The 24,005-nt window shown below is 43.3% G+C and overlaps 1 protein-coding gene across 3 annotated transcripts in view; it reads right to left on the bottom strand.

The window, feature by feature from the left end:
• Positions 1–24,005, bottom strand: part of POC1B (POC1 centriolar protein B) — a 108,946-nt gene that overhangs the window by 71,888 nt on the left and 13,053 nt on the right. For all 3 annotated transcript variants that reach the window (XM_040234440.1, XM_040234441.1, XM_040234442.1), the window contains exons 3-4: positions 7,570–7,741; positions 1,038–1,217 (exon numbers count right to left, since the gene is read on the bottom strand). In XM_040234440.1, the coding sequence (XP_040090374.1) occupies positions 1,038–1,217; positions 7,570–7,741 (352 nt within the window). The remainder of the gene's footprint in view (positions 1–1,037; positions 1,218–7,569; positions 7,742–24,005) is intronic.

Genomic DNA, 24,005 nt, shown 5'->3' with positions numbered 1-24,005 from the left:
ATAGCGGGCTCCCTGGCTGTTAGCAGATGCTAATAACACTTACAATAGCACTTGTCCCAATAGACTGTTGCCAAAGGTTATGGAGTCATTCTTGGTTCCTCTCTCATCCCATCCAATTAGACAGCAAGTACTTTTGGTTGTAACTTAACTGCAATAGACCACTGAACAACATGGTGGTTAGGGGCACCAACCCTCTGCACAGTGAAAACTCCATGTGGAATTTAGTTTACCCTAGGAATCCAAGGTTCCTCCATATTCACAGTTCTGCATCTGTGGATTTAACCAACCACCCCTGCAGCTCAAACCCATGTTATTCAAGGGTCAACTGAATAAATAATCTAAATTCCAACCACGTCTCAAAATCTCGACAGCCAGCACTGCAGACCAAACTGGGATGAGGACAAGTGCAATAGCCCATACTTCCCAGCTCTGTTCTGACTTCTGATGGTCTACTCTCCACATGGTGGTCAGGGAGATCCCATTAAACTGTAAGTCAGAGAGAGGAACAGGCTCCAGTGGCTCATCTACTCCGCCTGTCCATCAGGGCTATCCCTCCACTCTCCCACGCTCTCCACCACCCCTGCCTTCCTGCTCTTCCTCACATGGCCACCGAGCTCCCGCCCGAGGGCTCTCACTCTTGTCTCTTCTATGCAGGACATTCCTTTCCCAAACATCTTCAACTCTCACTCCCTGCCCTCACTCGGGTCTCTGCACAAAGGTCACCCTCTCTGGGAGCAAGTGCTGAACACCTTATTTAAGCCAGCAGCTCTGATCTTCTCCATAGCACTTAGCACCGTATCGAGTTTCCTATTTGCTTATTCTCTGTCTCCCCTCCCCAGAACATAAGCTTCATGAGAGCAGCAGTTTTTGACCATTTTGTTTATTATTATTCCTGGCACACAATAAACATTTGATGAAGGAATAAATAATGAATGAATGAATTTGCCCTCAATCCCTTTTTCTGGGATTTGGGGGTAAAATTCAGACTACAGCAGGAAAAACCATATGGAAACGTTATGGTGAAACTTTGCACTTACTTGGCACAGCGAACCCAGTGTGTGTGTCGGTACAAGGAATATAAGAAGCGCTGGCGATACATGTTCCATACTTTGATAGATTTGTCTTCAGAAGCTGTGGCAAGAAACTGGCCATCGGCTGAAAAGTCCACACTTCGAACTGGAGCTGTGTGGGCTTTAAATTCAGAGGATTTCCCTCTCCTGGAAATAAATAGTTTAATATTTATAACGTGATTTAATTATAATCACGATCTCATCAGTATACAGACTTTGAAACATATACAATAGTTTAACTCATAAAAACTGACAGTAAGTGTGGAAAGGCTGTTTTGAACTGCACTCTGCATCAGAACCGTTTAAGCCAGTTTTGTTCACTGAAGAAGAGAGACCCTGGTGATCACGACCCGGAAATTCATTTGCTGAGTTTGTTTTAACAGGAAGCTAGGAAATAATATTTTTGAACAAATCTCTATCATGTATTTTAAGTTCCTGTTGTTCCTCTAGAGACCGCAATATATAGTTTAAATAAACTGCAACCTAGCAAAGCTAAGATTTGTTAAATAAGGAGCTCCAAGGCAGTGTTTTCAAACTTTGACATGAAAGTTTGGGCTGGCAGTCTGGGTTGGGAAGGAGGAAATGTCCTCCGTGTCATATGCCTCAACAAAAAACGTCCCTGGGTGATTTGATGCTCCTGTTTTGACCCACCAGCAATGGGAACTGAGACCCCTGGGGGGTACCTACGACCCTGCTCACGTCTGAGCCCAATCTTACATTCACAAGCAAAACAAAAGATAAATGGTAATAACAGACTTCGATTCTTAGCACCTTGAAATTTCAGATACCTTCTTTTTCTTGGCTAGGGTGCGGAAAAGAGAATAGAAAAAAAAAAGGTGAAAATAATGTATGGCATTTAAGGAGAAGCAGCAGGAAAACTACTGAAATAATTTGGAGGCAGGCTAGTAGATGGACTGGAAGTAAATGGTGACATTCGGGAAATGCTACTTTGTGTCAGCATTTCCACTTTCCCAAGGTACTTTCACTTTATACCACATTTAGACTTAGCAATTTTTTCCATTCAGAAAGTCACATTTATACAAGTGATGCCTTATGGGAAAAACTGCCACAAGAATGTTAAGAAGATTAGGCAGCAGAACTGGCAGAAACCTAGAAGTTACACCCAGCTCCTCCTCTTCCCCAGTATCCAAGGGGTCAGCAGGCCTATTTAGCGACAGGGAGATTGCCATCACCTCCTGCGTATCTTCTGAATCCCTTCTCTTCTTTGCATCCCAGCTGTGCTCGTATTAAGGTAGATATACACACCCTCTGTATCCTTCACCTAGATAACTGCAAAAGCCTCTTAACTGGTCTCCCCACTCTAATCTTTTATCCCCCTCCAGTCACCTACATACTGTGTTTATAGACTTGCTAAATGTGTGATTCTAAGCATGTAAACCCCAGTGTAAATGTGTCATAGGCTGCTCTCCAAGAAAAAGTACAATGCCCAAGCTCTTTGGCAAGACCACCTGCCACTGCAGTGACCTTTATACCCTAAGACAACCACACTGCCTCAAATACGCCTCTGGCTTTGCACTTGCTGCTTCCTTAGCCTGACTGCTTCCTCTTACCCTGCCTTTCACCAACCCAGATAGGCTTACTTGTTCTCTATCTGCTGTGTCTATTTTGCTTATTATACAGTAATTTTCGTTATAAAATAGATCTGCCTCTCTCCTATTAGGCAGTAATTTTTCTGAGGACAGGAATCATGACTTACTTATCTCTAAAAGACCAGCATCTAGCACAATGTCAGGCATATAAAAAGAGCTCAGTATGCTTTGCTGAATTCTGCTGGGAAGACTCGATCCTTTAACGGTTCTTAGATCCCTCCTGGCTTTCCCTTCCAGTGGTCTGTAGAAGGCAGAGGGGACTCTGTCATAAATCTCCATCACCTGATATGTGGTATTTCACGAGGAATAATGAAAATAATATAGGAGGGAGCATTCAGGGACTAGTCCAGTGAGGTTTCAAGGGAATGTTCTATGAGTAGAAGTCAGGAGGACAACATGCGCTGATTTTCAGTATAAGCCTAGAGTAAACAAACTAAAGACTTGGTATCTAATGTGACCAGGAAGCCAAGGGTAGTCAGTATCATAGAATCTGCCTTGATCTTTATTGGGCTCTATCCCGTCTGCCTTCTTTGTAACAGCTCCTCCTCTTGGCAGTCAGTTCAGTTCAGTTCAGACGCTCAGTCGTGTCCGACTCTTTCGACCCCATTAATTGCAGCACACCAGGCCTCCCAGTCCATCACCAACTCCCGGAGTTCGCCCAAACTCATGTCCATCGAGTCGGCGATGCCATCCAGCCATCTCATCCTCTGTCATTCCCTTCTCCTCCTGCCCCCAATCCCTCCCAGCATCAGAGTCTTTTCCAATGAGTCAACTCTTCACATGAGGTGGCCAAAGTATTGGAGTTTCAGTTTTAGCATCAGTCCTTCCAAAGAAATCCCAGAACTGATCTCCTTTAGAATGGACTGGTTGGATCTCCTTGAAATCTTAGGGACTCTCAAGAAGTCTTCTCCAACATCACAGTTCAAAAGTATCAATTCTTCAGCGCTCAGCTGTCTTCACAGTCCAACTCTCACATCCATACAAGACTACTGGAAAAACCATAGCCTTGACTAGACGGACCTTTGTTGGCAAAGTAATGTCTCTGCTTTTGAATATGCTGTCTAGGTTGGTCATAACCTTCCTTCCAAGGAGTAAGCGTCTTTTAATTTCATGGCTGCAATCACCATCTGCAGTGATTTTGGAGCCCCCCCAAAATAAAATCTGACACTGTTTCCACTGTTTCCCCATCTATTTCCCATGAAGTGATGGGACCAGATACCATGATCTCAGTTTTCTGAATGTTGAGCTTTAAGCTAACTTTTTCACTCTCCTCTTTCACTTTCATCAAGAGGCTTTTAGTTCCTCTTCACTTTCTGCCATAAGGATGGTGTCATCTGCATATCTGAGGTTATTGATATTTCTCCTGGCAATCTTGATTCCAGCTTGGGTTTCTTCCAGTCCAGCATTTCTCACGATGTACTCTGCATAGAAGTTAAATAAGCAGGGTGACAATATACAACCTTGACGTACTCCTTTTCCTGTTTGGAACCAGTCTGTTGTTCCATGTCCAGTTCTAACTGTTGCTTCCTGACCTGCATATAGGTTTTTCAAGAGGCAGGTCAGGTGGTCTGGTAGTCCCATCTCTTTCAGAATTTTCCACAGTTTATTGTGATCCACACAGTCAAAGGCTTTGGCATAGTCAATAAAGAGAAATACATGTTTTTCTGGAACTCTCTTGCTTTTTCCATGATCCAGCGGATGTTGGCAATTTGATCTCTGGTTCCTATGCACTTTCTAAAACCAGCTTGAACATCAGGAAATTCACGGTTCACATATTGCTGAAGCCTGGCTTGGAGAATTTTGAGCATTACTTTTACTAGCGAGTGAGATGAGTGCAATTGTGCGGTAGTTTGAGCATTCTTTGGCATTGCCTTTCTTTGGGATTGGAATGAAAACTGACCTTTTCCAGTCCTGTGGCCACTGCTGAGTTTTCCAAATTTGCTGGCATATTGAGTGCAGCACTTTCACACCATCATTTTTCAGGATTTGAAATAGCTCAACTGGAATTCCATCACCTCCACTAGGTTTGTTCGTAGTGATGCTTTCTAAGGCCCACTTGACTTCATATTCCAGGATGTCTGGCTGTAGGTGAGTGATCACACCATCGTGATTATCTGGGTCGTGAAGATCTTTTTTGTACAGTTCTCCTGTGTATTTTTGCCACCTCTTCTTAATATCTTCTGCTTCTGTCAGGTCCGTACCATTTCTGTCCTTTATTGAGCCCATCTTTGCATGAAATGTTCCCTTGGTATCTCTAATTTTATGGAAGAGATCTCTAGTCTTTCCCATTCTGCTGTTTTCCTCTATTTCTTCGCAATGATCGCTGAGGAAGGCTTTCTTATCACTCCTTGCTATTCTTTGGAACTCTGCATTCAGATGCATATATCTTTCCTTTTCTCCTTTGCTTTTTGCTTCTCTTCTTTTCATAGCTATTTGTAAGGCCTCCTCAGAGAGCCATTTTGCTTTTTTGCATTTCTTTATATTGGGGATGGTCTTGATACCTGCCTCCTCTACCATGTCACAAACCTCTGACCATAGTTCTTCAGGCACTCTATCTGATCTAATCCCTTGAATCTATTTGTCATTTCCATTGTATAATCGTAAGGAATTTGATTTAGGTCATACCTGAATGGTCTAGTGGTTTTCCCTACTTTCTTCAATTTAAGCCTGAATTTGGCAATAAGGAATTCATGACAATAGTTCTTGGCAATAGGCAGGTCCAACCAATGAATCCAGATCCCGTCCCAACAGGAAGTATGTAAGAACCCAAGATAGGAGTGCCCAGTGTTTGTTTTGCTGGTGCTTAGCTGGTTTCTAGCTCCTCACCTGCCTTAACAGAGTCTGTCCACTTCCCACACAGGTACCTGCCCTTTCTACCCGAATTCTCTTGACTGCCCACCGTGACCAACGCCAGCCACACCTGCCTGCCAGCTCGCTCCTGCTAGCCTTTCTCAGCCTTCCAATCACCAGCTGTGGTGTCGGTCTGCTCACCTGGCTGCCCACAGCTCCTCTCTCCCCCAGGCACACACACCACTCTTCCCCACCAGTGGCAGAATCCACCAATTTCTCCTCCTTCAAATCTCAAGTTGCAGTCAGGCTACTGTTGTGACTGAGTGACCGACAGGATGTGGCAGAAGGCACACTGGGCAGGTTCCAGGCCCAGCCTTTAAGAAGTCTAGCCGCTTCGGCTTTGGTTGTCCTAGATTGCCCGAACAGCTGCCATGCTGCAAGGAAGTCCTTTTATGCTGCTGGAGAAAGGGCAGGTGGAGGACAAAGGCGCCCAGCCAACAGCCAACACCAAGGCCACTGGCATCTGAGGGAGGCACTGGACCTGCCAGCCCAGCTGCCAGTGTAATGAAGATGCCTAACGGCCCACATTACTGGGGCAGTGGGATAAATCGTCCAGACAGCCCCAACAACTGGGAGAAATGACAGTTACTGTCAAGCTTCTAAGTCTGGGGACCGCCGTTATGCAGCAACAGATAACTGGTTCATCAGTTTCCTTCTCATTGCCATGGTCCACTGTTGCCCTGGCCTGCTGAGGTATGATTCAGGAAGAGGAACTAGACATATCTACACAAGCCTAATTGTGGTGCTTAGATCAGGCAGTGAAAATGAATGATTCCGTGTGCTTTTAGCTCGTCTACCCAGTGCTTTACTCACTGAGCTTTCCCCAAAATAGCAATGGGAGATGGAGGCTGTGCTGAAAACAGCAAACCACTAGTCCAAAATTCTCAAAGTCAAGGCTTTAAAATATGCTTTCCCTTTTAGACCCTGAGCCAGTCTCTCTTCCTTACAACTCCCTCTTACACTGCTATCTGTAGTGTCAGAACATGTCAACATGTCACTTCTCCTCAGTAGTGTTGTCCTGCCTTGAGATACTCTTCAGATTTCTCAGTTTGGAGTTTCCTTTAGGCAGTGGCAGGGAAAAAAAGTGCCCACTGGCAGGGAAATGCTTCAGGAACTTTCATTTATTTGGGAGTGCCTGGGCCCATTCAGGCACGAACCACAGATCAAATCCCGCCCCCACAGAGTGAAGGAAAACATTTCTTTTTATCTGATGTGATCTGATATGTATATATCCCAGAAGAAAAGGGGGTGGACAGATGAAACAAGACTGACAGAACTCTGAAGAACTACTCAATCTGGTGGATGGTTATGGTGGGGAGCTGTCATGCTATCTACTCTATTTTCATACATGTTTGAAATCCATATAATTAAGAGTTTAAAAACTTTTTAAAAATAATCAAGGCTCAATAACTGCTTAAAATAGATGGACTATCAGCTAGGGTTTGAAAAGGTAGTGGGTTGAAAGTGAAAGTGTTAATTGCTCCATCATGTCAGACTCTTTACAACCCTGTGAACTGCAGCCCACCAGGCTCATCTGTCCATGGAACTCTCCAGGCAAGAATACTGGAGTGGGTAGCCATTCTGTTCTCCAGGGGATCTTCCCGACCCAGGGATCGAACCTGGGTCTCCTGTATTGCAGGCAGATTCTTTATCATCTGAGTTACCATAAACTGTAAAATCTTGGTGAGGCAGTCCAATGTGTATCTCTCTGGGGAGATAATCTAAAGCTTACATGAGATTTATAAAGGGATTGATAACCATCACCCTCCCTAACCGCCTCTCCTAAAAAAACACTTAAGACATTATTAAGCATATTTCCATGGTTAGAAATAGTTTCCAAACAGAAGACACAATTATGAGTTCAAGATGAGGGGAAAATGGTATGAAATAATTTTACCAGGCCAGTAAGCCTCGTTTGTGTCTTAGAGTAAAGATGTACATGTATCTGAGGGGTTAGGCAGTCCAAGAGGGACAGAATCTCAATCCCAGTTATCTTTTACATTTCCAAACCCACCGCGTAACAGCTATTCTGCTCTTACTTGTCAGGGATCCAGAGTCTAATGGTCCTGTCTCGTGAAGCTGATGCCAGTAAGTTTCCAAGTGGGGAAAACTGCAGGCTGGTGACAACGTCCTTGTGACCCACGTATCTGAAAGCTCTAGCTTGCGGCCTGAGGCTCCACAGCATGAGAAATGTATCCCAAGAACCGGTAGCTATTAAGAAACAGAAGAACAAGACCACTGTGTGTTAAACTGCAAACACAGGCATGTCTCATTACAATGGGCAGGGTATCTAATAACAAGATGTCCAGGTAACAGAGAGGCTGGAGGTGGCACGACAGACCAGGTAACGGCAAAAATATTTTGAAAAGAAGCCCAAAGCCACATCACTAACACGCAAGCGTGGCTGTGTCCTATGTAGCCATACAGCAGGATCAGTGGCCCCTGTATTTGGTTAGGACTCAATGACTGTTTACTAAAAAAGGCAGCTCAGTACAACAGAGACACAGGACTGGGGGTCAGTTCTGTCTCTCTCAGGGTGACTGAGAAAGTAACTTACTCTCTGTGTCAAAAGCGCTGCATGCTTCTCCTGAGGGGGCTGGAGATGATTTTTTTCAACTGTTCATGTGGAGATAATTTCACAGTTGCAGAACAGTTACATTAACAGTATAATGAACATGAATATACGTTTTACCAGATTCACCTGTTGTTACTATTTTGCCCCATTTGGTTTATAATTTTCTTGTGGGCTCACTCTCTCTTTTTCTGTACACAAGCATGCATGTGCACGCACATGCGCACACTCACACACACACACACAATTTTTTTCTTAAGCCATTTTGGGGTAAGCAAATTCAACACCATGGCACCTTTATTCCTAAATATTTAAGGGCATATTTCTAAGAATAAAGCTATTCTTCTACATTCCAACAACACTGCAATCAACTTCACAAAATTTATCAGTGACAGTACTTTAACTGACCAAATGTTTTCCAGTTTTGTTAACTGACCAGTAATGCCTCTTATAGCTAGATAAGGTAAGCTTAAAACCCACTTTGGGCTCTGTTATGACATCCTACAGTTAATAAAAGAATCATGTGTTTCAGACATCACCTTAAGACTTTAAGAAAAGGAAGACAAATGGAATCAATAGTGGAAATAAATGCCTTTGATCAAGAAGTAAACAAATGAAAGACAGATCTAACTCTTTGCCACAAAACCAAATGTTATATATGCATTGAAGTGAAGTGAAGTGAAAGTCGCTCAGTCATATCCAACTCTGCAACCCCATGGACTATACAATCCATGGAATTCTCCATTCCAGAATACTGGAGTGGGTAGCCATGCCCTTCTCCAGGGGAATCTTCCCAACTCAGGGATTGACCCAGGTCTCCTGCATTGCAGGCGAATTCTTTACCAACTGAGCCACCAGGGAAGCCCATTATATATGCCTGTACCCCCAAAATAGCCCCAGTGAGAGAAACCAGGTCAGTGAGAATCATTAAGTTTATATTATAGAATGTTCAGGAAAAAATACCTCGAAACACAATTAGTATTACTCTTAGAAGAGAAAAATAAAGTCTCTGAAGCTCTGAAAAGCTTCTAAGTTCTTCAGCCATAGATAAAATTCATTTGAACTTGGTCTATGCATTGTTTCCATATAAAATAGTTAAAGTGAGTTTATAAGCGGCATACTATCCCCCGCTTTTTTTTCTTAAAGTACAAAAGCTGATGTTCCATCACAATTCATCAAATTATTAAATAAATCAGGTTCAAATTATTTGCAGCTAAGGTGACAAAACAGGGAAAACCATGAATTATCATATGTGTTACATTTAGGACTCGAGTTCTAAGGTATTACACTACAAACAAGAGCTACAAAGGGAAATAAGACACAATTCATGGAACTGCCATAGAGTAGGAGATGGTTCATCAGTAATGTCATACACATTCAGAGGACTTTTATATATTATTTATTCTTTCTTTTCTTTCAGTTATGAGATATACATCATAAAATGATTACCACAATAGATTTAGCGAACATCTATCATCTCATAATTCTTATTAAAGAAATAGAAAAAAAAATTTTCCCTTGTGATAAGAACTCTTAGGACTTACTCCCTCAGCAATTTTCATACAGCAGTGTTAATGAATGTTATACATCACGTCTCTTGTACTTATAATGGAAGCTTATACCTTTTTCCCATTCTTAATGTTATACAGAGTGGTGAGTGGTTCTGTTTAAGGAAAGGACACCCCCATCTGAGCAGAGACTTGAGGGAAATGACAAGTGGTTCAGGCTAAGACATGAAGAAAGAGCACTCCAGGCAGAAGGACTCCACATGTAGGGCCTGAGACAGCAATGAATTTGGCAGTCTGAGGAACAGCAAGGAGGCCAGCATGTCTGCCAGGACAGGGAGAAAAAGACAACCAGGGATGGAAGCCAAGAAGGAAGCAGATGCCGGCAAGGAGCCATGTGAGAGGTGTGTATTTAGTTCTAAGCCACTAAGGGATTCTCAACAGGAGTATCTTGTGATTTAAGAAAACTGTCATTTTGACTGAGAAAAGAATGGGCTAGCCAATAATAATGGTGGATCAACTGGGTATTCACAATGAGAAAAACAATGTATCCTATATTTTATACTAGACACGAAAATAATTCCATATGGATTACAGATCTAAATACAATAGGCAGAACAATAAGCGTTTAGAAGAGCACTTAGGGGAATATATTCATGGCCCCTGGGGTAGGTATGATTGTTTAAATAACACATGAAAATTACTAAAATACTAGAAGAATGATAATTTGTACTACACTAAAATTAAGAAATTTTATTCACTGAAAGACATCACTAAGCAAATAAAATGGTAAGCCACAGAGAGGAAAAAGATATTCACAATACAGTTATCCAACATATAACAAAGAATATATAAAGAACCCAACAAATCAATAAGGAAAGTCAAGAAAACACAGTAGGCAAATAGGCAAAGGGCTTAAATAGGCACTTCATAAGGGAAGATATACAATGGCCAATAAATGTATATAAAGGTGCTCAAATCCACAGTCACCAGGAAAGTGCAAATTAAAACGCCAACGAGATATTACTACACTCTCATTAGAATGGCTACAATAGAAGAGATCAGTTCAGTTCAGTCGCTCGGTCACATCCGACTTTTTGCAACCCCACAGACTGCAGCACGTCAGGCTTCCCTGTCCATCACCAACTCCCGGAGCTTATTCAAACTCATGTCCATTGAGTTGGTGATGCCATCCAACCATCTCATCCTAGGGCTGCCCTCTTCTCCTCCTGCCCTCAATCCATTCCAACATCAGGGTTTTTCTAATGAGTCAGTTCTTCACATTAGGTGGCCAAAGTATTAGAGCTTCAGCTTCAGAATCAGTCCTTTCAATGAATATTCAGGACTGATTTCCTCCAGGACTGACCGACTGGATCTCCATGCAGGCCAAGGGACTCCCAAGAGTCCTCTACAACACCACAGTTCAAAAGCATCAATTCTTTGGTGCTCAGCTTTCTTTATAGTCCAGTTCTCACATCCATACATGACTACTGGGAAAAACCATAGCGTTGACTAGATGGACTGTTATCACAAAGTAATGTCTCTGCTTTTTATTATGCTGTTTAGGTTGGTCATAACTTCTCTGCCAAGGAGCAAGCTTCTTTTAATTTCATGGCTGCAGTCACCATCTGCAGTGATTTTCGAGCCCAAGAAATTAAAGTTTCTTACTGTTTCCATTGTTTCCCCTTCTATTTGCCATGAAGTGATGGGACCAGATGCCATGATCTTCGTTTTCTGAATGTTGAGCTTTAAGCCAACTTTTTCACCCTCTTTCACTTTCATCAAGAGGCTCTTTAGTTCACCTTTGCTTTCTGCTGTAAGGGTGGTATCATCTGCATATCTGAGGTTATTGATATTTCTCCTGGCAATCTTGATTTCAGTTTGTGCTTCATCCAGCCCAGCATTTCTCATGATGTAGTCTGCCTGTAAGTTAGATAAGCAGGGTGACAATATACAGCCTTGACATACTCCTTTCCCTATTTGGAACTAGTCGATTGTCCCATGTCCAGTTCTAACTGTTGCTTCTTGCCCTGTATACAGATTTCTCAGGAGGCAGGTAAGGTGGTCTGGTATTCCCATCTCTTTAAGGATTTTCCACAGTTTGCTGTGATCCACAGTCAAAGGTTTTGGCATAGTCAAAAAAGCAGAAGTTTTTCTGGAACTCTCTTGTTTTTTCAATGATGGCAATTTGATGTCTGGTTCCTCTGGCTTTTCTAAAACCAGCATGAACATCTGGAAGTTCTCAACTCACGTACTGTTGAAGCCTCACGTGGAGACTTTTGAGCATTACTTTGCTAATGTGTGAGATAAGTGCAACTGTGTGGTAGTTTGACATTCTTTGGCATTGCCTTTCTTTGGGATTGGAATGGAAACTGACCTTTTCCAGTCCTGTGGCCACTGCTGAGTTTTCCAAATTTGCTGGCATATTGAGTGCAGAACTTTCACACCATCATTTTTCAGGATTTGAAATAGCTCAACTGGAATTCCATCACCTCCACTAGCTTTGTTCATAGTGATACTCCCTAAGGCCCATTTGACTTTGCATTTCAGAATGTCTGGCTCTAGCTGAGCGATCACATTGTGGTTATCTGGGTCATGAAGATCTTTTTTGTATAGTTCTTCTGTGTATTCTTGCCACCTCTACCTAATATCTTCTGCTTCTGTTAGGTCCATACCATTTCTGTCCTTTATTGAGCCCATCTTTGCATGAAATGTTTCCTTGATATCTCTAATTTTCTTGATGAGATCTCTAGTCTTTCCCATTCTATTGTTTTCCTCTATTTCTTTGAATTGATCACTAAGGAAGGTTTTATCTCTCCTTGCTAGTCTTTGGAACTCTGCATTCAAATGGGTATATCTTTCCTTTTCTCCTTTGCCTTTAGCTTCTCTCCTTTTCTTAGCTATTTGTAAGGCCTCCTCAGACAACCATTTTGCCTTTTTGTGTTTCTTTTTCTTGGGGATGGTCTTGATCACTGCCTCCTGTACAATGTCACAAACTTCCATCCATAGTTCTTGAGGCACTCTATCAGATCCAATCCCTTCAATCTATTTGTCATTTCCATTGTATAATTGTAAGGGATTTGATTTAGGTCATCCCTGAATGGTCTAGTGGTTTTCCCTACTTTCTTCAATTTAAGTCTGAATTTGGCAATAAGGAGTTCATGATCTGAGCCACAGTAAACTCCCAGTTTTGTTTTTGCTGACTATATACAGCTTCTCTATCTTCAGCTGCAAAGAATATAATCAATCTGATTTTGGTATTGACCATCTGGTGATGTCCATGTATAGAGTTTTCTCTTGTGTTGTTGGAAGAGGGTGTTTGCTATGACCAGTGCATTCTCTTGACAAAACTGTGTTAGCCTTTGCCCTGCTTCTTCTGTACTCTAAGGCCAAACTTGCCTGTTACTCCAGGTGTTTCCTGACTTCCTACTTTTGCATTCCAGTCCCCTAAAATGAAAAGGACATCTTTTTTTGGGTGTTAGTTCTAGAAGGTCTTGTAGATTGTCATAGAACCGTTCAACTTCAGCATCTTTAGCCTTACTGGTTGGGGCATAGACTTGGATTACTGTGATACTGAATGGTTTGCCTTGGAAATGAACAGAGATCATTTTGTTATTTTTGAGATTGCATCCAAGTACTGCATTTCAGACACTTTTGTTAACTCTGAGGGCTACTCGACTTCTAAGGGACTGTTGCCCACAGTAGTAGATATAATGGTCATCTCAGTTAAATTCACCCATTCCAGTCGCTTTTACTTCACTGATTCCTAAAAAGGAGATGTTCACTCTTACCATCTCCTGTTTGACCACTTCCAATTTACCTTGATGCATGGACCTAACTGGTTCCAATGCAGTATTGTTCTTTATAGCATTAGACTCTACTCCCATTACCAGTCACATCTACAACTGGGTGGTGTTTTTGCTTTGGCTCCATCCTTTTTGGAGTTATTTCTCCACTGATCTCCAGTAGCATGTTGGGCACCTACTGACCTGGGGGGTTCATCTTTCAGTGTCCTGTCTTTTTGCCTTTTTATACTGTTCATGGGTTCTCAAGGCAAGAATACTGAAGGGCTTTGCCGTTCCCTTCTCCAGTGGAATGTGTTTTGTCAGAACTCTCCACCATGACCTGTCCTTCTTGGGTGGCCCTACCTGGCATGGCTCATGGTTTTGTTGAGTTAGGTAAGGCTGTGCTCCATGTGATCCGAGACTGAGCCAGACCTGCCTTTGAGTGTTTCAGTGTCTCCTGAGGAGGTACGGGTCAGCAGCGGGCTGCTGCAGGGGCAGGAGCTCTGGGTGCAGCAGACCTGGGTGTGGCGTAAGCCCTCTTGGAGGAGGTCGCCGTTAACCCCACCATAGAGCCGCCAGAACTTACACAGGGGAAATAGACTCTGGAGGGCACAGACAGAACCCTGTGGGCACCAGGACCCAGGAGAAAGGAGCAGTGACCCCACAAGAGACTGACCCAGACTTGTCTGTGAGTGTCCAGGCGCTCTGGCCGAGGCGTGGGTGGGCGGTGGCTGCTGCAGGGTCCGGGGCTCTGGGTGCAGCAGTGCGTGCACCGGACCTTTCGAAGGAGGTCGCCATCATCTTCATCACCTCCACCATAGTTTGGCCTCAGATCAGAAAACAGGGATGGAACACAGCCCCCCCCCCCACCCCCCCATCCACAGAAAATTGGATTAAAGATTTATGGAGCATGGCCCCGCCCATGAGAAAAAGACTCAGTTTCCCCCTCAGTCAGTCTCTCCCATCAGGAAGCTTCCATAAGCCTCTTATCCTTATCCATCAGAGGGCAGACAATGAAAAACACAACACAAGAGATAAATAATACCAAATCTTGGTGAGTATGTGGAACAAGGGAACTCTCAGATAATGTTGGTGGTTATAACCACCCTTGGAAAATTGTTTTGAAATCTGTTAAGCTGAAAGACTTCCCTGGTGACTCAGATGGTAAAGAATCTGCCAGCAGTGCAGGAGACCTGGGTTGTATCCTTGGGTCAGGAAGATCCCCTGGAGAAGGAAATGGCAACCCATTCCAGTATTCTTGCCTGGAGAATTCCATGGACAAAGAAACCCAGAGGGCTACAGTCCATAGCGTTCAAAGAGTCAGACACAGCTGAGCAACTAACACAGAAAAACCATACACACACACACACACGCACACAAGATGACTATATTTGGGCTTCCCTGGTGGCTCAGTGGTAAAGAATCCTCCTGCAAAATGTAGAAGTGGGTTCGATCTCTGGATCAGGAAGATCCCCTGGAGAAGGAAATGGCAACCCACTGCAGTCCTCTGTCCTGGGAAATCCCATGGACAGAGGAGCCTGGTGGGCAACAGTCCATGAGGTAGCAGGAGTCAGACATGCAACAACAAGCAGCCGATTATACACTTACCATCTGACTCAGCAATTCAACTTCTAAGTCAAATACCTGCAGAAATTCTTACACATGTTCAGCAGAAGATATACACAGTAATATTTATGGAACATTACTCAAAGAAGACCAAAACTAGAAACCCAACTGCCCATCAAAATAAAACAGATAGACAAATTGTGGTATATACATCCTGTGTACCTGTGTAATTAAAATGTACTCACGAAGTTCAAGAAGCAAAACTGATCTATGGAGTTAGAAGTCAGCATAGAGATTATGTGGGTGGCAGGCAGGGAGGACAGTGGCTATAAGGGAGATCAAGGGTACTGGCAAAACAGGCAAGTCACACTGTGGAGATTCAGCAAGCTGTTCAACGTTGGTACATATCTTATACTTCAAAAAAATGTTTAGACAAAACAAACAGAAAATATCAGTCTGGCTGTTGTTTGGAGTGCATACAGAGGGAAGAAGGAAATCAGTTTGGAGGCTGTTGCAATAGTCCAGCCAGAAGGAGGTGGTCTGGACCAGGCTGTGGAAGCGGGAGAAATAGTCAAAACCAAGGTATATTGTAAAGACAGAGTCCACAAGGTTTGCAAACACACTAGATGTGAGGGGAAAGATAGAAAAGAAAACAAAGTGCCTGGCTACTGGCCTGGGCACCCAGGTGAATGCTAGAGATATTTAATGAGACTAAGGCATTTAAGGCATTAAGTGAAATAATACTCATAAGCCAAGCCTGGCACACAGAGAACACTCAGCTGTAGCTATCATTATGGTAGCTTTAGTTTTTGCTACTGTCAGCAGTGACAGTGTAGATAATACATTAAAGACTGGAAATTGGATGGGGTCACTCAAGCAGTAAGTCTAGATACAGAAGCGGATGAAGGTACTTAACCTGGAGAGAAGGAAGCGAAAGGAAGGGGCCATTAGTGGAGCAGGAAGGGCCAGGAGACTGCGGTGTGCAGGAATAGAGCGTGTCCTCACAGAGGGTGACAGGGCTGCTGTCGAAGGCTTCAAAGAGACTTGGTAAGATCAGGCCTGGACACGACCAGCTACATCGTTTGTGGGATCCAGTATAAGATGTAAACGTGGGGTCTCTTGTAGAAAATCAGTGAAAATGTCAAGACCGGGATGGCAGGGCCTTAAACTAAATGTGTGCCTTGTGCGACCACACAGGTCAACTGCCCAAGAAGCCAGCTGTAGGCCTGAGGATCAAAGGCTGGTTTGGCAGCAGAATTGTTTCAGTGGAGTGGTGGGATCAAAGCTGGAACAGTGTGGGTTGAGGAGAAACTGGGAGGGAGGCAGTAGAGAGAGTTAATACACACAACTGACCCACGAACTCACTGAAGGTTCATAGGGTCCCTAATATTCAATACAACCAGGAAAAAATGTTATTATAGGATCAATGTGAAGTGACAATTAATTGGGGCTGGTGGCAGGGGTGGGAGAGACACAGAGCCAGAGGTAGAAGAATATGACACAACCAAGATGGTGACTCAGGAATTGAGCTTTTACTGATTTCCTCAGAAAAGGAAAAGGGCACCTTAATAGACTCAGTGTTAGCTGCTCAGTCGTGTCCAGCTCTTTGTGATCCCATGGACGGTAGCCCACCAGGCTCCTCTGTCCATGGGGTTTCTCTAGGCAAGAATACCGGAGTGGGTAGCCATTCCCTTCTCCAGGGGATCTTCCTGACCCAGGGATCGAACCTGGGTCTCCTGCATTGCAGGCAGATTCTTTACTGTCTGAGCCACTATGGAAACCCTTACCTTTAACCAGAGTGGATGCTCAAAAATTGTTAGCTTTAAGAGTTGATGGCTACTTACCTGTATTATAGCAATACTTGCTATTATCAGCAATGAGGCCTGCTAAAGAGAAGTGACAGAAAGCAGGGTGAACGCTTAGTTTAAAGGATGTGGGCAGCTAAACCTGAGAGCCAGGTGGCATTTCCGAGCCCTATTAACTATGAAACACTAGCAGCAGAGATGTCCCACTTAAGACTGTGTGGCTCAGCATACATGCTACATTGTCTTCCAAATTTCAAGAAAACAGGAAAAAGACCAGCAATCTACAAAACGCTCACGGATGCATTCTTCTATGAATACCGACACTGAATTCCCCTCCTCGGTTCCTTAACCCTGATCCACCAAACCCTAATACCATCATAATAAAAGGTATTTGATTATTGGTATCCGTGCTGTACAGTGTCAACTTGGAATTTGCGTTCATACATTTCCAGTGAACCACACCCTCTATAAACATTACCCCATCATTTAAAATGTCAAAGCTTGTACCTAATCGCCATCTGTTTGAGATTAACTATCAGAGGGAGGAAGCTAAAAGTTTAAGAAGTCTAGCCACTAAAAAAAAATCTTTAAATTATATTCTATAACAGTAGTCCATTGTTTCAAGAAATCCTCATTAGGACAAAAGAAAGAACAAAGTCCACACTCACCTGGAGCTGACGACAAAGAATATATACTAATGGTTTGCTCTCCATAATGTCCAAAAGGGCATCAGTTGTTGTGCTGAAGAGCAATAACTTTCTTTAATCAACCCAAGCGCTCTCACTGATTTAACCAAAATCAACTATGGTTAATTAGAGGCTTGCTTTGTGAGGAATACCTTTTCTGGAAAGCATGGTATTGCCTCTGGCTTCTTACATTTGTTGTTAAATTCCCTTATCTATTCTGTTGTGCAAGTGTGTATGAGACAGAATTCCAATATTACAGGAGTATTTACTGAATTTCTCTCCAGCCCTTGGCCACCTGGTTCCCCTTCCGGGAGGCATATTGAACATATTTGTTTAAGCACTGAGGAGAGAAGATACTCATTTTCTTGAGTATCCTCCTATGTGCTTAAACAAACGTGGGTGTCTAGTCACATTTTTGTCTAGGTTATTTATAATTTCTTCCTCCAGTTTTACTGAGACATAGCTGACATACTACACTGTATATTTAAGGTGTACAGCATAATGATTTGACTTACATGCCTCAAATGATTACCACAATGAGTCTAGTGAACACCCATCATCTCATATAGATACAGCAAAGAAATAGGGAAGAAAATATTTTTCCCCATGATGAGAACTTTTAGGATTTACTCTTAACTTTTATATATAATGTTGGTTGGTTGATCTGCTTTGATCAGTTGCTCGGTCGTGTCTGCATCTTTGCGACGCTATGCACTATAGTCTGTCAGGCTCTTCTGTCCATGGGATTTTCCCGGCAAGAATACTGGAGTGGGTTGCCATTTCCTCCTCCAGGGGATCTTCCCAATTCAGGGATGGAACCTGCTTCTCCCACACGGGCAGGTGGATTCGTTACCACTGCACCACTTGGGAAGCCCACATATAGCAGTACAGCAGTGTTAACTACACTTCTGCACCCCTAGTAGTACGTCTCTTACAGCTGGAGGTTTGCACCTTTTGACCACTCTCATCCAATTCCTGCTTCTCCTACCACTGCCTCTGGTAATCACAAATCTGGTCTTTTTGTTTGTTTGTTTGTTTTTTGCAGATGTTTCCTTGTCATTAGATTTAGGATACATACATTTTGACAAGAATGTCACAAAAAGTTATGCTGTGCCCTTATCAGTGCATTGTATTAGGGTACATTTGATATCTGTTTGTCCCAATATCGGTGAGATTAACTTTGATCACTTGGTGTAGGTAATTTTTGCCTTATAAAGTTGGTGTTTTTTCCCCTTTGTAATTAATAAGTATTTTGTGGGGAAGATAGTTTAAACTATGTAAATATCCTCTTCCTCAATAAACTGTCACCCACTAATTTTAGCATCCTTCAATAATTTTTGAACCCATTATTCTTTAATTTACTACTTAATGAACTAATATTTAATTCATTGATTCACTATTTTAAGGAAGAATCTTCTCTTTTTCTCCATCTATCTACTTATTCAATTGCTCATTTACATCAGAATGGACTCAGATTATTTTACTCAATGGGCTATTATCCAGATTTATCATTATTTATTCTGATTCTCATACTGTCCCAGATTTGGCTAGGAAGAGCCCCTTAAAGCTCGCCTCTGTGTTCTGATATGTGTCCATCATTCTTTGAATACTTCCTTACTTCCATAATTACAAGGTACTACAAGATGTACTTTCCCTGCTCCAGCCCTGGTACAGGTCTTTTTTTCCCCCAAGAAGTTCTGATTCCTTTTCATAGAGAATGGCAAACTTAGAAACCAAGATCTGGCAACTATGTTTGCTCATTGCTTACTGGGCTTACCAGGTGGTGCTAGGGGTAAAGAACACGCCTGCCAACACAGGACATGTAAGACACGTGGGTTTGATCCCTGGGTCGGGAAGATCCCTGGAGGAGGACATGCCAACCCACTCCAGTGTTCTTGCCTGGAGGATCCCATGGACACAGGAGCCTGGAGGATCCCATGGACACAGGAGCCTGGAGGGCTACAGTCCACAGGGCTGAAAAGAGTCAGACACCACTGAAGCAACTTAGCACGCAGGCACAAACTGCTGTGACAGCTGACAGAACTAAGATATAAACAGAAATCTCAGAACTAAGAAATAAGATATAAATAGAAAGCGGTATCTATCTATATGCAGAAATCAAGATAAAGATATTAAGAACTATGTGTTCATATACTGGTAACTCCCATTTCAATCTAACAGCACAGAGTACATTTCAGCCCTTCGTCTTCTAACATTTATAACTCTCCTTGCCCACAGTAAAAAGAAAAAAAAAAAAAAACCTGACTCACATTACACTCAATATACTTTTGTTCAAGTCTAGAGCACGCAAACAGTTTCAGAATCACTAACCCACATCCTGCCATAAGCAGTTCTAGTCAGGGTGCATTTTACGTTTTACTCCTTTTGATCTTGTCAGACTTGGTTTTATTCTTTGTCAGAGTGAAACTCCTTCAGTTGTGAACTGTTTTCAGGCATACCCTTTATTTCAGATGTGGTCCTGATGCCTACGGGCTGGCCTCCTGGTGTCTCGCCTGAGGTGCTGGGAAAGAGCTCCCCTCTGCTTGAGCTACAGCTTGGTCCAGCTCTACCCGGCATGGTCCCTGGGATCACCAGCCTCTTCTTCATCCTCCCCCACCTCCTGCCTGGCAGGAAAGGATCTCCCCCAGACCCCACACTCTCTCAAGTGCACCTCAGCCAAAACTGCAGCGGCCCCACAGAATCTGCGGCCGCCCACCTGTCTCAGCAGCTTGGCCCTGACACGGCCAGGCTTGCTCTGCTCGGCTCTACCTTCCGTGGGCAGCAGGGAGAGTGCCCCTGAGAGAAAGCCAAGGCCATGCGCAAACGGGAGGGGCTCACCTTGTGTTTCCCTCTCGCAAGGATCACCGGTTTACGTTCCCTGTCGCTCAACACCCGAAAACAGTTGCCTTGTATATTCTGTCTCATTTCACAGTTGCTTTCAGCTGGAGGGCAAGTTTGGTTCCTAGTTAACTACGGTGACTGGAAGCAGAAGTCAGCCTCAGTCTTTTTTGTAGCTGAATAGTATTCTACGGTGGTGGTGTTTAGTTGCTAAGATGTATCTGACTCTGCGACCCCGTGAACTGTAGCCTGCCAGGCTCCTCTGTCCATGGAATTCTCCAGGCAAGAATACTGGAATGGGTTGCCATTTCCTTCTCCATGGGATCTCCCAACCCAGAGACTGAACCCACATTTCCTGCATTGCAGGCAGATTCTTTACCACTGAACCACTGGGGAAACCATCCTATGATGTACCTATATCTTAATTTTTTCAACCAGGTGACCACATTTAGGTTGTTTGCAAACAATGCTGCAATGAACATGTGTCATTTCTGATATGTACAAAATATCACTGTGATAAATTCCCTGAATAATTATTAATGGGTCAAAAAGTACATATTGTAGCAGGCCCATGTTCACCATCTAGTATCCTTCACAACTTAAAAAATTTGGATTATATTCCTCTCAGGCCTTTTCATTCCATAGTCAAGAGGGTCTGAAAAACTCAATCACCTCCATATAGAAACTCTTGAATTTTTCAATTATTTCAGAAGTTCCTCGATATACTTTGTAGCTTCATTATGTCTGCTTTAAAACCCCCTACCAGGACGAAACTCAGCTCTCTGGTTTGAGGGCACCATGATTCTGTATTTTCTGTTGCATTTCTAGGTTCATATTGGTTTGGGGTTACAACAGAAAACACTGGATCACCTTCTTCAGGGAGATATAAACAAGAACATTTTCTAAGGAAATCTAAGGGGAGGAATTCACTGTAAGTATTTTTTTCAAGACAAGAAAAATAAAATGTAATCCCCAGGCAAAGACACCACAAACCAAGAAAGAAGGAAGAGAGAGGGTTGCACAATACAAAGACAATATTCTAACCATAACTAGATAAACTTTAATATCTTATCTAATTCTTTCAGAATCAGCTTGTCCAACCCAAGCACTATGTAATAGTATTGATATAATTAAGGGATGGCACTAACTCAAAATTCCTCTGCCATGAATAGGGAATAATTTTCCTGCTAGCTGACACGAAGTAATTAGCCTGTTAGTAGTGCAAGCAGAGTCTCAAAGAAACTGTGGCTGCTTTCAAAATAATCTTTAGTAATGACAATGTGGAGAAATTTAATTTATTCAAACTCTCCATGAGGGCTGAGGAGCTTAACAACACAAACCCTTCTGGAGTTGTCACTAAGGGCCAAATCCTTTTGAGAACTTGGTAAACATCCTTTTACTTAATCCTCACAAGGAGGTAGGTGACTATCATCACCCCTTTTTTATGGATGAGGAAATGAGGCTTGGTGAGGTGAAGTAACTTGCCCAGGGTCATAAACACAGAAAGGAGTGGAGTTTAACCCAGGTCTGTCAGACTCCAGGGCTTCCCTGGCGGCTAGGTGGTAGAGAATCTGCCTGCCGATGCACAAGACATGGGTTTGATCCCTGGGGAGGGAAGATCTCCTGGAGAAGGAAATGACAAACCACTCCAGTATTCTTGTCTTGGAAATTCCATGGACAGAGGAGCCTGGTGGTCTACAGTCCACCCACTGGGGTCTCAAAAGAGTCGGACACAACTTAGAGACTAAACAACAACAATCAGACTCCACATCCACATCCCTTTAACCAAGAACCCAAGCTCTGGGGATTTACATATTATCCCCACTGGAATTCCTGGGGACCTTGTTGAAAACGTGTGTTTCTAGTAAGCTACATTCTTCAGAGTGAAACCCAGGAGCCTGAACTTTTGGCCACTTTCTCCCTTACTTCTGACGAATATGGAGATCTGAGAAAGACCGCACTCTGTTCCTGCCTCTCAGTGCATGCCTGAGGTCACTTCAGCACTGGGAGCAAGAGTTAAAACCTGTAACAGTAGGAGGAGCTTCAGTAAAAGTTGCTACACAGGTTGCCTTCAAGAACCAGAATAACAGGCTTCCCTGGGGGCTCAGGGGTAGAAAAAGTGCCTGCAGATGCAGGAGATGTGGGTTTGATCCCTGGGTCAGGAATATACCCTGGACTGGGAAGTGGCACCCTGCTCCAGTATTCTTGCCTGAGAATTCCACGCATAGAGGAGGCTGGTGGGCTACAGCCCATGAGGTCTCAAAAGAGTCAGACACAACTCAGCAATGAAGAACCAGAAGAGAAAAAGAATTTCTGGCAAACTTCAATTATGGTTTCACTGTCAGGAAAATAACTTTAAAAATTCACAGTTTCATTCTGCCTCTATTCAGTAAGAAAAGGGGTAAATAAAATTGTCCTACACCATCATTTATTGTACAAACACCCCAGAGACTAAACAGGGAATGAGTTGATAACAGAGCCACCCTGAACACAAAAAGAGGAAAGGCTGACAACGTCAATGCTAAAACACATCATTTTAATTGGAAACTAACATGCAGCTTAGATTGTGCACGTCACATGAAAATGCTCTTAAACTCTTCTAATGTTTGTGTAAACTTAAGTGTGGCCTTCTGGGAAACTGAGCTAAGGGGAAAGAGTGTGGCTCCAAAAGCTGACTGGAGATCAGGCTCAGCCAGGCTCTGCTGCTTACCAGCTACACCGCTTTAGCTAACTTACTCAGCTTCCAGTTTCCGCCTCCATAAAGAGGGATGACATTCACAAGTTATCATCTGCTCCTATCCTCTCCCCTCTGATTGCCCCCCATCCTGTGAAACCCAAGAGCCCACCACCTTCTGAGAGGCTGCTGAGTATACATAAATCCACCGCACCTCCCCTTCTGTTTCCTCTAGTCGTGCCTTCAGCCCCACTGCCGTCAATCACGCTGCACTCTCACTCCCATGATGCTTGGGATGCTCCCTGGGCTGACCCTGGTACCCACACTTGCTCTCCTTCCCCAAAGCTACCACCTGGCCAGAGAAACACCACTTACAGGACCTCTCTTGTACACACCCCCTCCTCTCTGAAAGTCCCCCCTCCTACTTACCTACTTACACGTTGACTCTGCTTGGGGACATCAAGTTCCCTGAAACCATCCCAAGTGACAAGCATTTTCACACTTCACCTACCTGAGGTCACAGTTCTTCTCTCTGTTCCAAGTCTTGGTATTATTAGTTCACTCAACAGATATCTCAGCCCTACCACATGTAAGGACAGGGTGGCTGGGGTGGGGGGAGTCCTGAGTCACAAAATAGGCAAAAATCTCTAAACAGGGAGCTTCAATTTAAGCAGAAAAGAGGGCAACAAGTCAACAAGCAGGCTAACGTATCAATTTAAATTGTGCTAAGAGGCATGAAAGATAAAAGCAGGATGTCATATGAGAATTTTTTGTGGGCACAGAATACTTAATTCAGGTGAAGTAATCAGTGGGATTTTAAGTGGAGTTATGAAGGACACAAAGGAACCAGCCAAGCAGAGTGAGGCAGTGAAGAACATTTAGGATCAAGGGGACAACCAGGCCTCTCTGAAGACCTTTACTTCCATGTGTCTTCAGCATCCTGTTCCAGTGGTCACATCCTGAATGTTATCACAAGCAGCGCCAACACTCCTCTGATTACTAACTGAAACCCACTATCCTTAACAACATGCTTTCCTTATAGCT

The sequence above is a fragment of the Oryx dammah genome, unplaced genomic scaffold (assembly GCF_014754425.2).
Source record: "Oryx dammah isolate SB20612 unplaced genomic scaffold, SCBI_Odam_1.1 HiC_scaffold_29, whole genome shotgun sequence".
NCBI classification, from domain to species: domain Eukaryota; kingdom Metazoa; phylum Chordata; class Mammalia; order Artiodactyla; family Bovidae; genus Oryx; species Oryx dammah.
The sequence above is the reverse complement of the archived record's forward strand: the minus strand, read 5'-3'. Positions and strand labels throughout refer to the sequence as shown.